This window comes from Sinocyclocheilus anshuiensis, unplaced genomic scaffold (genome assembly GCF_001515605.1).
Source record: "Sinocyclocheilus anshuiensis isolate Anshui unplaced genomic scaffold, SAMN03320099.WGS_v1.1 scaffold1144, whole genome shotgun sequence".
Taxonomy (NCBI): domain Eukaryota; kingdom Metazoa; phylum Chordata; class Actinopteri; order Cypriniformes; family Cyprinidae; genus Sinocyclocheilus; species Sinocyclocheilus anshuiensis.
The window spans coordinates 882,226-894,560 of NW_015551101.1; the positions used below are offsets into that span (position 1 = coordinate 882,226).

General features: G+C 36.1%; 1 protein-coding gene across 2 annotated transcripts; it reads left to right on the plus strand.

The window, feature by feature from the left end:
- Positions 1 to 2,088: 2,088 nt before the first annotated feature.
- Positions 2,089 to 9,547, plus strand: LOC107662785 (papilin-like). 2 transcript variants are annotated; one of them, XM_016452884.1, is made up of 9 exons: positions 2,091 to 2,630; positions 3,787 to 3,957; positions 6,677 to 6,745; positions 7,195 to 7,236; positions 7,362 to 7,517; positions 7,597 to 7,659; positions 7,794 to 7,964; positions 8,055 to 8,093; positions 8,634 to 9,547. In XM_016452884.1, the coding sequence occupies exons 1-9, from the start codon at positions 2,234 to 2,236 to the stop codon at positions 8,810 to 8,812; spliced, it is 1,287 nt and encodes a 428-aa protein (XP_016308370.1). In that variant the 5' UTR covers positions 2,091 to 2,233; the 3' UTR covers positions 8,813 to 9,547. The 2 variants fall into 2 exon arrangements, with proteins under 2 accessions (XP_016308371.1, XP_016308370.1); XM_016452885.1 differs by lacking the exon at positions 6,677 to 6,745 and having other exon boundaries at positions 2,089 to 2,630.
- The last annotated feature ends 2,788 nt before the right edge of the window (positions 9,548 to 12,335 follow it).

The following is a 12,335-nucleotide window of genomic DNA, read 5'->3' on the forward strand; positions in this document are numbered from 1 at the left end:
TAAAAAGAAACCAGAAATCATATGCATGCAAAAAAAAAAGGAAATGTTAAAATGTATAAATTTTTATAATCCATGTAAAAGACTATCACTAGAGGTATTGGATGAATTGATTGTACATTTAGAAGGGAAAATCATATGTTGCGGAGATTTTAATGCTCATAGCACGTTATGGGACAATTGTAATGATGGGAATGGAATAGTGATTGAAGAATTAATGGAGATTAAGGATTTAGTATGTTTAAATGATGGAAGGGGAACAAGGATTAATGTAAGAACAGGAACAGAAGCAGCTATTGATCTTACACTTGTTTCAAATTCACTGGCGGGTATATGTTTATGGAAGGTGTTTAGAGAAACAACTATAGGGAGTGATTATTATCCTATAGTGATTGAAGTAAACTTATGTATAGAAGAGTGTAATACAGGAGGAGTAGACAAATGGTTTTTTGAAAATGCAGATTAGGAGGCATTTAGGAATATTAGTGAACAAGAAATGGAAAAAATTGAAGTTAAAGAAGAGGTTGATAAGGTTAATAAAGATATTTGTAATGCTATATTGTTAGCAGCAAGTCAGACTATTCCAAAGAAGGGAGGTAAGAAAAAGAAGAAGATTGTACCATGGTGGACAAAAGAATGTGATCAAGCAATTAAATCTCGAAATAAAGCTTTTAAAATGTTAAAAAAGAATCATAGTTTTCAGAATTTTATTGAATATAAAAGGAAGCAAGCAAATGTAAGGAGAATCATCAAATATACAAAAAAAAAGAGTTTTGGAGGAAGTTTTGTAACGCAGTGGGAAGGGAAACAGAAATAGGTCAAGTATGGGGAATGATAAAAAGAATGAATGGGATAAAAAGAAAAGAGAGTTTGGGTATCCAATTTTAAGGGATGGAGATACAACAGCTGTAAAAGATGAAGAGAAAGCAGAAATGTTGGCGAAAAATTGTTAAAATACATAAATCGGACAATATTAGTGAGGAGGGAAAAAGAGGAAGGGAAAGGACGTTGGAGCAGTATAAAGAGATAATACAGAATGAGGAATACAATAATGATCAACTAAATATGACATTTATGAAGTCGGAGTTAAATCGATCTCTTAGAAAAAACAGGAAATCAGCTCCAGGTATGGATCAGATTTGCTATTTAATGATAAGTCATCTCAGTGAATTATCCAAGGATGTTTTATTAAAAATGTACAATAAAATTTGGGAGGAAGGAAAATTACCACAAAGTTGGAAGGAGGCGGTGATAGTTCCAATACGTAAACCTGGGAAAGATTGTACAAATCCAGGAAATTATAGACCTATTGCTTTGACGTCTAATATTGGTAAGATAATGGAAAAAATGGTGAATGAAAGGTTAATGTATCATGTGGAAAATAAGAATTTTTTATCCAAATATCAGAGTGGTTTTAGGAGAGGGAGAAATACAATGGATCCGGCTGTGTGTTTAGAACACGAAATAAGAAAAGCACAAATAAATAGAGAGAGTGTAGTGGCGGTCTTCTTTGACATAGAGAAAGCATACGACATTTGTTGTTTGTCAACCGCCAATAAAATTTCAAGAAGAAGTTGGAGCTGAACTCCAGTTTGGGCAGCTCTGGTTTAAACTATATAACGCTAGACTAATTGACAAAACAAGTGGTGTTATGAAAAATATGCATGCAACTGTACCCTGAGGTTGAGTGCATATTCATATACAGCTTCCAGAAATACATAATGTGAGGAAATTATGTGAGTTTCATCGATAGCTCAGCAGTCCTGTCGCTGCATAGGCGACCTCTAAGGTATGATTTTTTTAAATTTTATTTTATTATTTTTTATTTATTTTATTAGACATTAAAGACATAACATGCAACATTTACAACTTTAACAAGACATCCAACAAGATAACACAATTAAAGGAATGGGTTTACATTACATGGGAAAATAAATAAAGAAAAATCAATAATAATACTTAAAGAAAAACAAAAAGACAGCATATACCCGTTCAATTTTCAAGTACCTCTGCGGTATGAGAATCTTGTGAAAGACAAACAGTGACGTCACGTAAGAGGAAGTTGTTTGTTGCACTATTTGACAGTAGTGGAGACACACCTGCTGCGTCTGCATACACGAGCTATATAGACAAAGTTTCGTTTACACAGGCGTGCCCATAGAGTTAGTTCACTTTATTCGATTCGACCGTCGGTCATAACCGACAAGAGCTAGGACAGGTAGACGGGAAGTGAAGAATGGCTCAGGTGTGTTTCACTGCTTCCCTCGTCGGGTTGCTGTGTTGTCTGTCGGTTCTAAACGCGTGTACGTGGGACCCGGACACGGAGCTCGAGCAGGGTCTGGACATCAGCTCGTTTGATAACGGCGCGGCTTACCTGGCTCACCTGCCGGAGATCACGGACGCAGAGCAGTGTCAGAGTGCTTGCTGTGAGAGAGACGACTGCCAGCTCGCTGTGATCGGGACTCCGGCGGACGACGGCAGGCCAGAGTGCATCCTGGTCAGCTGTATGAAAGACGGCAAAGACGTGTGTGTTTTGACCCAGAGCACACAGTTTAAGGTGTATCGCAAGATCCTGGATAGCGCTGATCAAGAGCCTCGTTTACAGGACGAAGTTCGCTCTGTAAACAGCACAGGTACTGTACAAATTATTCTAAACCAAACGCCAAAATGCACTGGAAACCGGAAAATGACCATATGTAAAAATTAGCCTACTCTTAGGGAAAGTTTGTGGAACATTTATGTAATAAAAATTAGTTGAAAAAATAAATCAAAGACAAAGTTGGCTAATGAATACTCGTGAGTCATGAATGTATTTTCAAAACATATTTACCAAAGATTTGTACAAAATGTACCTTGTCATAAAACGGGCAAAATATGTAATAAAAAAACGTATTGACCCATACACAGTTGGTTTTATAGCTTTCGTCTCACGTTACTAAAAATTTGTGTTGGTTACATCACACAGACTTCAACATTTTTTTTTCAAATATGAAAAATACTATTTTAAAACTAAATAGCTTTTTTTAAAGGCATAACAATAAATAATTATGCCAAACTACAAATGCCGATTTAATTTGTAAATTTTTTTCAATTTTACAAGTTTTTCATGAAGGCTTATTCCCTCAACTAACAGTGTACATTAAAATGATTTGTAACAACATGCCTGACTCACCCAAAAATACTACTACTACTACTAATAATAATAAATGCAAACAAACTAAATAATATAAAAATAAATAAGTAACTACAAATAAGTATTGTTGTTATATTATTAGTTCATGTTGTAACTTGTTTGGCCATATGTTACATGTATGTGAACAACAATAAAAGGGAAGTTCAGCATTTCATGGAATATACATGAGGTTGATACGTAATATAATGTTTGTTCACTGAGAAACTGTTAATAATTATCTGTGATCTTAAATAGTTTTAAATAAACGTAACACCGAAAAAGAGAAAATGCAGAAACCCTCCCCTATTTCCAGAAAGTGGTGCAGCATTGTTGTCCACTGACCTGAGCAACCTGTACTTCAGGTTTTACAAGCCAGTACTGTAAACAAAAGACTTAAACTGCAGAAGGGAAGGTAAAGTCACATATTCCCATACCTGAATGACATCATAATTTGTGTACCACAGTAATATGTTACAACGAGAGATCTGAGGTCTGCAGTTTTATCATGAACAAATGCATTGGCAATTTGACTGCCAGTTCAAATCAGAGAAACATATTTAGGACAGTCAACACATGTACACTATATTAAGACTATTCCTTTTCTTCTGACTTATCAGATCACTGCCGTCTCCCAAGTGTGGTGGGAATTTGCCGCGCTGCCTTCCCACGATTTTATTATGATGTCACAGATCAGACCTGCAAGCAGTTCATCTATGGCGGCTGTGGAGGCAACGATAACAACTTTAACTCCCAGGAGGAATGTGAGGCTTCCTGTAGTGGGGTGACAGGTAAATACCAGACAATATTTAGTTTATTTAGTTGTTAACATTTCAGTTTTATGCAAACCTTTATGTAATAGGTTCATTGACCCTAATCCCAAATGCAATTGTGATGGATTTACTTTGAGATATTGACCTGCTGATCTGTTTTTATAGCAATAGTTCAAAAGTTTGGGGTTGGTAGGGTTTATTTAATGATTGTGAGGTTTCCTACGCTCACCAAGGCTGCATTTATTTGATTAAAAATACAATAAAAAAAGCAATATTGTGAAATATTATTACAATGTGAAATACCTGTTTTCTATTTGAATATATTTTAAAATGTAATTTATTCCTTTAATACAAAGCTGAATTTTCAGCATCATTACTCCAGTCTTCAGTGTCACATGATCTTTCAGAAATCATTCTAATATGCTGATTTGCTGCTCAAGAAACGTTTACTATTATTATTATCAATGTTGAAAACAGTTGTGCTGATTCATATTTTTGTGGAAACCGTGATAGGTTATTTCCAGGATTCTTTGGTGAATAGAAAGTTGATTTGAAATGGGAAACCTTTACTGTTGAATTTTTGATCAATTTAATGTGTCCTTTCTTTTCTTTTAATTAATTTACTTGCTATGATTTACTGATTTGGACCTCCTGCTTTAGAGCTACGCTTTTGTGTCAAGCCCTTTTCATTGTTTGGCCATCACAGCTGAGTCGTCTGTACATGTGAAGTGAGTCTACTGAAGTGCAGTGACAAAAACAGGGCATTAGATGACTGACAAAAGGAATCTTCTGTAAGGTGTGGTATTAAGTTGAGTAATTTTATTAGATTTGTTGCAGCACACAGCTGATGATTGTATAATATGACTCAAAGGATCATCATACTTTACTTTCATGATTGGAGCACTATATTTATGCTCCACACAGTGTGTCAGCACAGCAGACTTGTTAGGATGTAGTATGCAAGAAATGTGGCAAAATAAATGCAAATCAATAAACATCCTGGATTTGAGGCCAGCTGCCATTTGCATCTTAGTTAATGTTTTCATTGGCTTTCATTGGGCATGCAGAGGAAATGCAGATAAATTTAGTGTACTGAAAGAAAAACATTGTGTTTTATTGAGGATTTGGGTTTAAATCTAAAATCACATACATACTGGTATTGTGTGGCACATTGCAATCACTGTAAAAGTCACTTGGAAAGGTTTTTAGAGCATATCAGTCTATGATCTGACATGTCTGTGGTGATGAAAACAGAGGTTTAGAGAAAGAGACCAAAATATGAGCTTTGGAAAGCCATACAACTTTTATTACAGCCTTTCTCCAGTGAAAGTGGGCACAAATCCAGTACCCACATTGTAGTTTTTGGTTGGCTGTGTGCTCAGTATGGTCAGTGTGTTGGTTCACATCCTGCTATATTTGAATGGTGTCGAGTTGATTTCCACTTAGAGTTCGTTCGTAGTAGAGTTCAGCCAGGTAACTTGACATGCGGCCTGTTTTATTACATTAGCTAAGCGTATAGTTGTTTTAATTGTATGGGCTGAAATCAAAACTACTTCAGTCAAAGTCAATTAGGTCGTCTTTTCTACAGCTTGGACAACTTCAGTGAGTTTCAGTGAGTTTATGCTGAATGTCTTAACAAATTGGTTTCAACTTACTCTGGGAATAACCGGTTTGGTGACCTCTATACAGATGGATTACCTGTCCTCGACAAAGGCATGACAAACACATTAGCTGTCACTCTTTTTCTTTTACCTCTTTCCTCTCAAGCATTGCATTTAAACATGTGATAGATTTAGACTGAGAAGGAAAGAGGAAAGGGATTTTTAGTTTTCTTTAAGGGGTCATTGTGCTTTGTTCCTGCTGTATCCGAATGACCCTTTGTGATCCGTGGAATTACCAGTTTTATGAGATGAGATGTTTAATTGGAAAAAGATGCCATCTGCTTCCAATAGAAACGCTTAGGCAAAATCCTATCATTGTCATCAGGAAATCATATGAAGGATTTTATTTACAACACTCCGGTGTTGCACAACTGTTTTGTGTTATGCAACGTAATTGTGTGTGTGCCGGTGTGTTTGTGTGAGGGTGTGTTACAAATTGTGCAACCGTGTCCATGAGACTTGCACTACATTTTTGTTTTTTTTATAGAACATTCCTGTTCATTTTCCTTAGAAAACATGGAAAAGATTAGTTTAGTTTGGTATTTTCTTACTGAATTACTGACCCCAGATTTTGAATGGTAGTGTAAGATAAGTAAATTTTTTTTAAAGACATTAATACTTTTATTGCATTCAACTGATCAAAAGTGGCCGTGACTTCTGAGCTTTCTATTCTTCAAAAAAATCCTGGAAAAAAAAGTATTATCAATTCCACACACACACACACGAAAACTATTAAGCAGCACAACTATTTTTAACATTGATAACAAGAAATGTTTCTTAGGCACCAAATTAGAATATTAAAATGATTTAAAAGGATCATGTGACACTGAAGACTGGAGTAATGACTGCTGAAAATGTAATATAATATATTAAATAAAATATATTGTAATAATATTTCACAATATTACTGTTTGTACTGTATTTTTTATCAAATAAATGTAGGCTTGGTTTTAAAACATTTAAAAACAAACACAAGGAGTACCAACTTTGAAATGGTAGTGTATGTCTCTTGTTCAGAAATATATAGTTATATACACACAGTTTAGTCATTTAAAGTGTCTCTCTGCTCTCTTCAGTTGCTGTGTCCGAGGATTCTCATTCCATCTCTCAACGTAGCAGAATGTCTCAACCTGAAAACAACATTGGTAATCAAATCTGTCTGTTATCAAGATGTCCCAGTGAGACCGGTTATGGCACAGCTGAAGAGTGATGCTTAACTGACTGAATATTTTGTAAATAGTAAATCATCAGAGCTCTCAACAATCATGCTCAACTAATAATATTGAATAAAATGATAAAATAGGCACTGCTCAATTCTGATAATTGGTAATAATAAGAAATGTTTCTTGAGCAAATCAGCATATTAGAATGATTTCTGAAGAACCATGTGACGCTGAAAACTGAAGTAAGTATTAAAAGTTTGTCTAGGGGTCCAGGACACGTTTACATGGTAGTCTTGAACTAAGCATACTAAGCTTTTACACCTGAGATTGTATTGACATCTTACACTTAAGTATTTTGTCTTTAGTAGTATCCATTTGACCAGGTTCTTGTGACCGATAACAAACAATATTCTGTATTTCTCTCTCCTCAGATGTTGAACCTCTTCCTGAAATGACATCAGAGGAATTCAAGGGTATTTTAGCTTTATTTTTCTAATATTTAAATTAAATAGGTTTAACTGGTTTTACATTGTCCACAACTTTAAGCAGAGTACAGTTATACACTATTGGTTCTAATGGCTTCTTCCCATCGTGTCAGCAAAGTGTCTGGCTCCCGCACAGACCGGACTCTGCAGAGCCTCCATTAGACGCTATTACTACAACGATGGCATTTGTCAACCGTTCACCTTTGGAGGCTGTGGTGGAAACGAGAACAATTATAAAACTGAAGAATCATGCATGACCACCTGCACCGGTACTATTGTGTGTGACTGTTCATTTCCAGATTGCTATAAATCATTATGGAATGATAACTCTGTGTGCTTGCATCGCAGTGAAGGTCATTCCCAGCAGCACGAAGGACCCTGTCGATCCCAATTCTCCTAAGAGCTTTGAAGGTAAAATGCTAAGAATCTGTGTCAGATTCTATATCAGCTGTTATGAATTTCTGTATTTCAAACATTGCCAATAATGGAATAGTGAATGTTTATACAATATAACCATACTTTCTTTATCCTGTAACTTAATACAGAAACCTGTGCTGCGCCATCCGACTCTGGCCCGTGCCGTGCAGCCTTCCAGAAGTTTTACTTTGAGCCCAGCACTCAGTCTTGTAAGCGCTTCATCTATGGAGGCTGCCAGGGAAACCTAAACCGCTACAGCAGTGAGGAAGAGTGCATGGCAGCTTGCTCCGGGAAAGACGGTAAGAGGACAACAGGAATTCTCCTTCCGGTTTTAAGTGTGTGTCTTTGTTTTACTGGTAGCTTATGTTGTTGTATGTCTTTTTCTATAGGCCGTTTTGATGGACATACACGTAGCCGCTGGACTCCAGGTAAGGCATTGTTAAATACATGATATGTTTTAAAATACATTTTTTTACTCATTTTCGACATGAGAATACCCAAGGAAGCTGACATGGTGTTAAAGCACCAAACAAACATCCAACCAGTTATAAAATGTATTTTAAGTACTTATAATTTATATACCCACACTTGTTTCCAAAAGTTCAAAAGTTTGGGGTCAGTTAAAATTTGTTAAAGAAATTAGCATAGCAAGAACACATTAAACTGATCAAAAGTGACCGTAAAGATATTTATTTACAAATGATTTTTATTTTAAATAAATGCCGTTCTTTTGAACTTTTTATTCATCAAAGAATCCAGAAAATAAATGTATCATGTTTTGCACAAAAATATTAAGCAGCTCAACTGTTTTCAACACTGATAATAATAAGAAATGTTTCTTGAGCAGCTGATTTCCGAAAGATCATGTGACAGTATTACTGTTTTTACTGTATTTTTGATCAAATAAATGCAGCCTTGGTGAGACTTTTATTACAAAATTGAACATGTCTTGTGTCTCTCACTCGCAGCCTTCTTCCTAGTGGCCACCCTGGCCATCATGTCTGCCCTACTTCTGGTAGGTTTGATCCTGATTGCAGTGCGCAGACACTCCCAAACGAGTCTCTTCGTATTGGACGATAAGGAGGAGTTACTGCCTACAGAGGAGCAGGTGTCCTATGAGAAGCTGCCCAAAGAAGTCTCAAGCTAAAGCCAGAGGCCTTTTAGTGTCTGGTACGAATATCCATCTCATGACACTCCAACATTGAGCTGAATTAAAACTACTAAGTTACATTAAAGTTCCAAGTTAAGAATAAAGTTTTTGTTTCATTATTGTTTAAATTAGATATTCTACACCATTTTTTAACTGTAAAAGTGGGATATGTTGCACTATGATTTGGTGAGTTGGTTGAAATACTCCTATTACCTTCTTTGTCATCTGTCACTTTTTATGGTTATAATCCTACATAGAGGTAAATCAGCTTTCAGGGATGTATTTATTGTCGCAAGCAACAATAACTTCACTTGTATGTATATGTATGTATACATTTATAAATTAGAATTGATTGAGTTGATTTTTAAAGGCTTATAACACTCATGGCACATTTTTAGTGAGAATGATTCGATGTCATTAATAAGACATTATTAAGTCATTAAATCATTGCTACAGTCCATAGCCTTGTTCTTTGATTGTAAGCATATAAAAAATGCAGTAGATATGAGAAAATAAGAATGCATACATGAGAAAATACAATATACCATAACAGAAAATGTTTTATATGAACATATATTATCCTGTAGTATGGATAGACGTTTGATGACTCTTTGCCCACTAATGAATGTCCTGTAACTGTGACCTATGACTGTTTCATTCATATCAGCCTATACTTTTAAAAAAAAAGCATTGTTATTTTGAAATCTTCAATAATAAAGGAAATTTATTCAGTTCGGTTTCTTTTTCCAAGTACTGATTTGTTGATGTGTAAGCATGCCAAGAAGCACTAGGGCAGACCGGTGCTAGTCACACGAGGAAGTTGTCAGTATATTTATTTAAATCCAACATTGCCTGTTGGTTTCAAACACCATCTTTGTCAGAAAGTAGGATCATTTTGGGTTTCACCCTTCAAGCTAAAATTCCAGTGTCATTATAGCTCTTGGGTAACTAAGTGAACACATTTAAACCATTAGAGCAAGAGTTAACTATATAATGAAGGTAGATTATATCCGGAAGGTCACGACCGAGGGATTTTTCATGAATGTCAGGGGCAGGTTGTCATGTGTGTTATATGTTGTAATGTTTTACATGTTTTTTGCATGTTACCTTTTCCGTCTCATCTGTTTCCTGAATTTTTTTTTTTTTTTAGTTTACTTAAAATATTAAATGAATAATTTCGGAAGCATCATGCTGAAAATTTGGCTTTGCTATCACAATAAATAATATTTTAAAATGTATTAAAATGGAAAACGGTCATTTTAAATTATATTTCTCATAGATTTTCTGGGCAATAACCGTGTGAATGTTAATGAAATTTAAAACTTTTAAAATATGTTCCTAATCAGAAATGGACTTTCAGTAAATCTATTTTTTGAAAGTCTATTTCTGATTAGGTAAATATTTTAGGTACTGTTAGAGCAAAAAACAAAAAATAGCCCTTAGTTGTCATTCAAATTCACATCTGAATAGCCACTAGGGGGCGATGGTGGATTTGATGGTGGCACAAGTTTTTACGAATACAAGGAAATGCAAAGTCAGTTCTCTATTATTTTGGTCTTGTTTTAATTAATATCACATGTACCACACTCCAATAATGAAAGTGTGTTTTAGATTCTCAAGTCTTTTACTCTGAATGAAAACTGTAAATAAAGAGTCACAGACATGAGACACTTGTGAGAAAATGAATAAACCCCCTTAGTATCTAGTAAAACAAAATATGTTTTAAAAATCCATTTTGAACTAAGAATGTGTTTAAATTACCGTTCTATCATGTTTCTAAACAGTTGTTGCTGTATGGGGTATGGGCACAGTGAACCCCATTTATAATTTGTTAAGAGCAAGTCTCACACACCGAGCAGCATTTGGAATGTAGGTTCTGTCTTTGTCTCAGTAAGCGTAGAGCTCTGAAATTAGGTCATAAAGACCGAGCGATTAGCTCATTTCCCAGTCATGTAAAATTACCCCCTCCACTCACACAGAACAGGCAAAAGAGGAAGTCAGGAGAGCATTACAAAAAGTTTGGCTAACATGGCCAGCTTACTACAAAGTCTTTGTGTTGAGCATTACAAGTTTTCCAGGAACAAACTGACTAGGCACACTGAAACATTCACACTGAAAGAAATAACTCAAAAGGTCTTCATGGAGGTGTTTTAGAAAACCTGAGAAAGTGGGAGGAATGAGGGGGTCGTGGCTCACACTTAGATCATGAAAGTGCAGTGTGGGAAACGCAGCATGTTTACAGAGCCCCATCCGTCTACTGCGGGGCTCCAGGATGTTGTAAGGGCCCTTTGTGTTTGAGTGTGTATCTGAGCCTTGGCCTATGTAACCCCTGCATGTTGTCAGTGCCCGTGGTCATCTGGTTTCCATCCTGCGTAAGTGTAATTGTGCTTATTTAGTGTGACACCCCTCCTTTCTCCTCCACTCCCTCCTCACCTATCATAACACCAGCTGCCCGACTAACTGCAGAGATGCTCGGCATTCCATGAATGTGAGAGCGCCAAGCCTCCAAATGCACCCAAACACACAATCATCTTGAGTCAAGTTATTGAGTTTTGAAAAGACATTTCTAAACAGATTGCAAAATCTGTCAAACTTTTGTCCGCAAGAAAATGTTAAAAGGTGGAGGGATGTTTTTATTCTAGAGAGCATCTGATTGTGTAACCAACAGAAGAGCAATACAACAACACAGCATGAAGAAGAACACAAACTTTAAAACTGCCAGTTTGAAAATATATCATCTACTCCACTTTCCCGTCAAACCAGGAGCTTTAAAGTTTGTGTTCTTCTTCATGCTGTGTTGTATTGCTCTTCTGTTGTTCACAAGTCTTCAAGTGATATGAATTCGCAGGTCAAAGTTCACAAAACTTGAACTTTGGAATGCAGCGAAATTCTAATGCCCTTGAGTTTCCATTCTCCCACATTTGCATGTGATTTATTTTCTTAAATTGGATCATGGAACTTTGACCTCTCTATTGCCATCTGTGGTTTAAACATAAAATGACATGAAACCTGCTGAGTTTTTTTTCCTTTTGGCACAAAGTGTGTATGTGTATATATATATATATATATATATATAAATATAAAAATAACAAATCTTTTTAGTTGAAGTGTAAAAGCAGTTATATGGTTTTCTCACCTGTGGTGAGTTAGTTGTTCGAATGTGTTGTTTACTCTAGTAAAACTCACAAGCCCTTTCACCTCTGCATCAGTTCCTCCACTGCAGCCCTCTGCACCTCTGAGGCCTGTCACCATGTCTCTAGTGCCTGACAACAGACTACACTGAAAATTACCAGAAGACCAACACAAACCACATCTGACTCAAAACAGAGTTAGAGAGAGAATGACACAGGAGAAAGACACTGAGAAGACATGTCATGGATCTGGAAAGACGGGGTTAAGATAAATGACATAGGAGAAGAAGAAAGAGTGCAGTGAGAAAGTCACTGCTGATGATGTCATGGCTTTGGCTCTCTAGAGCGTGGAGAGGGCCGGGCCTGAGCACAGTGCTGGTGGGGGTGGG

Excerpts from the sequence above, each read along its gene's own strand:
- LOC107662785 (XM_016452884.1), top strand. The coding sequence starts at position 2,234 with ATGGCTCAGGTGTGTTTCACTGCTTCCCTCGTCGGGTTGCTGTGTTGT. Across the intron at positions 7,237-7,361 it reads GACATCAGAGGAATTCAAGG|CAAAGTGTCTGGCTCCCGCA; the intron begins GTATTTTAGCTT and ends CCATCGTGTCAG. Across the intron at positions 7,518-7,596 it reads ATGCATGACCACCTGCACCG|TGAAGGTCATTCCCAGCAGC; the intron begins GTACTATTGTGT and ends CTTGCATCGCAG.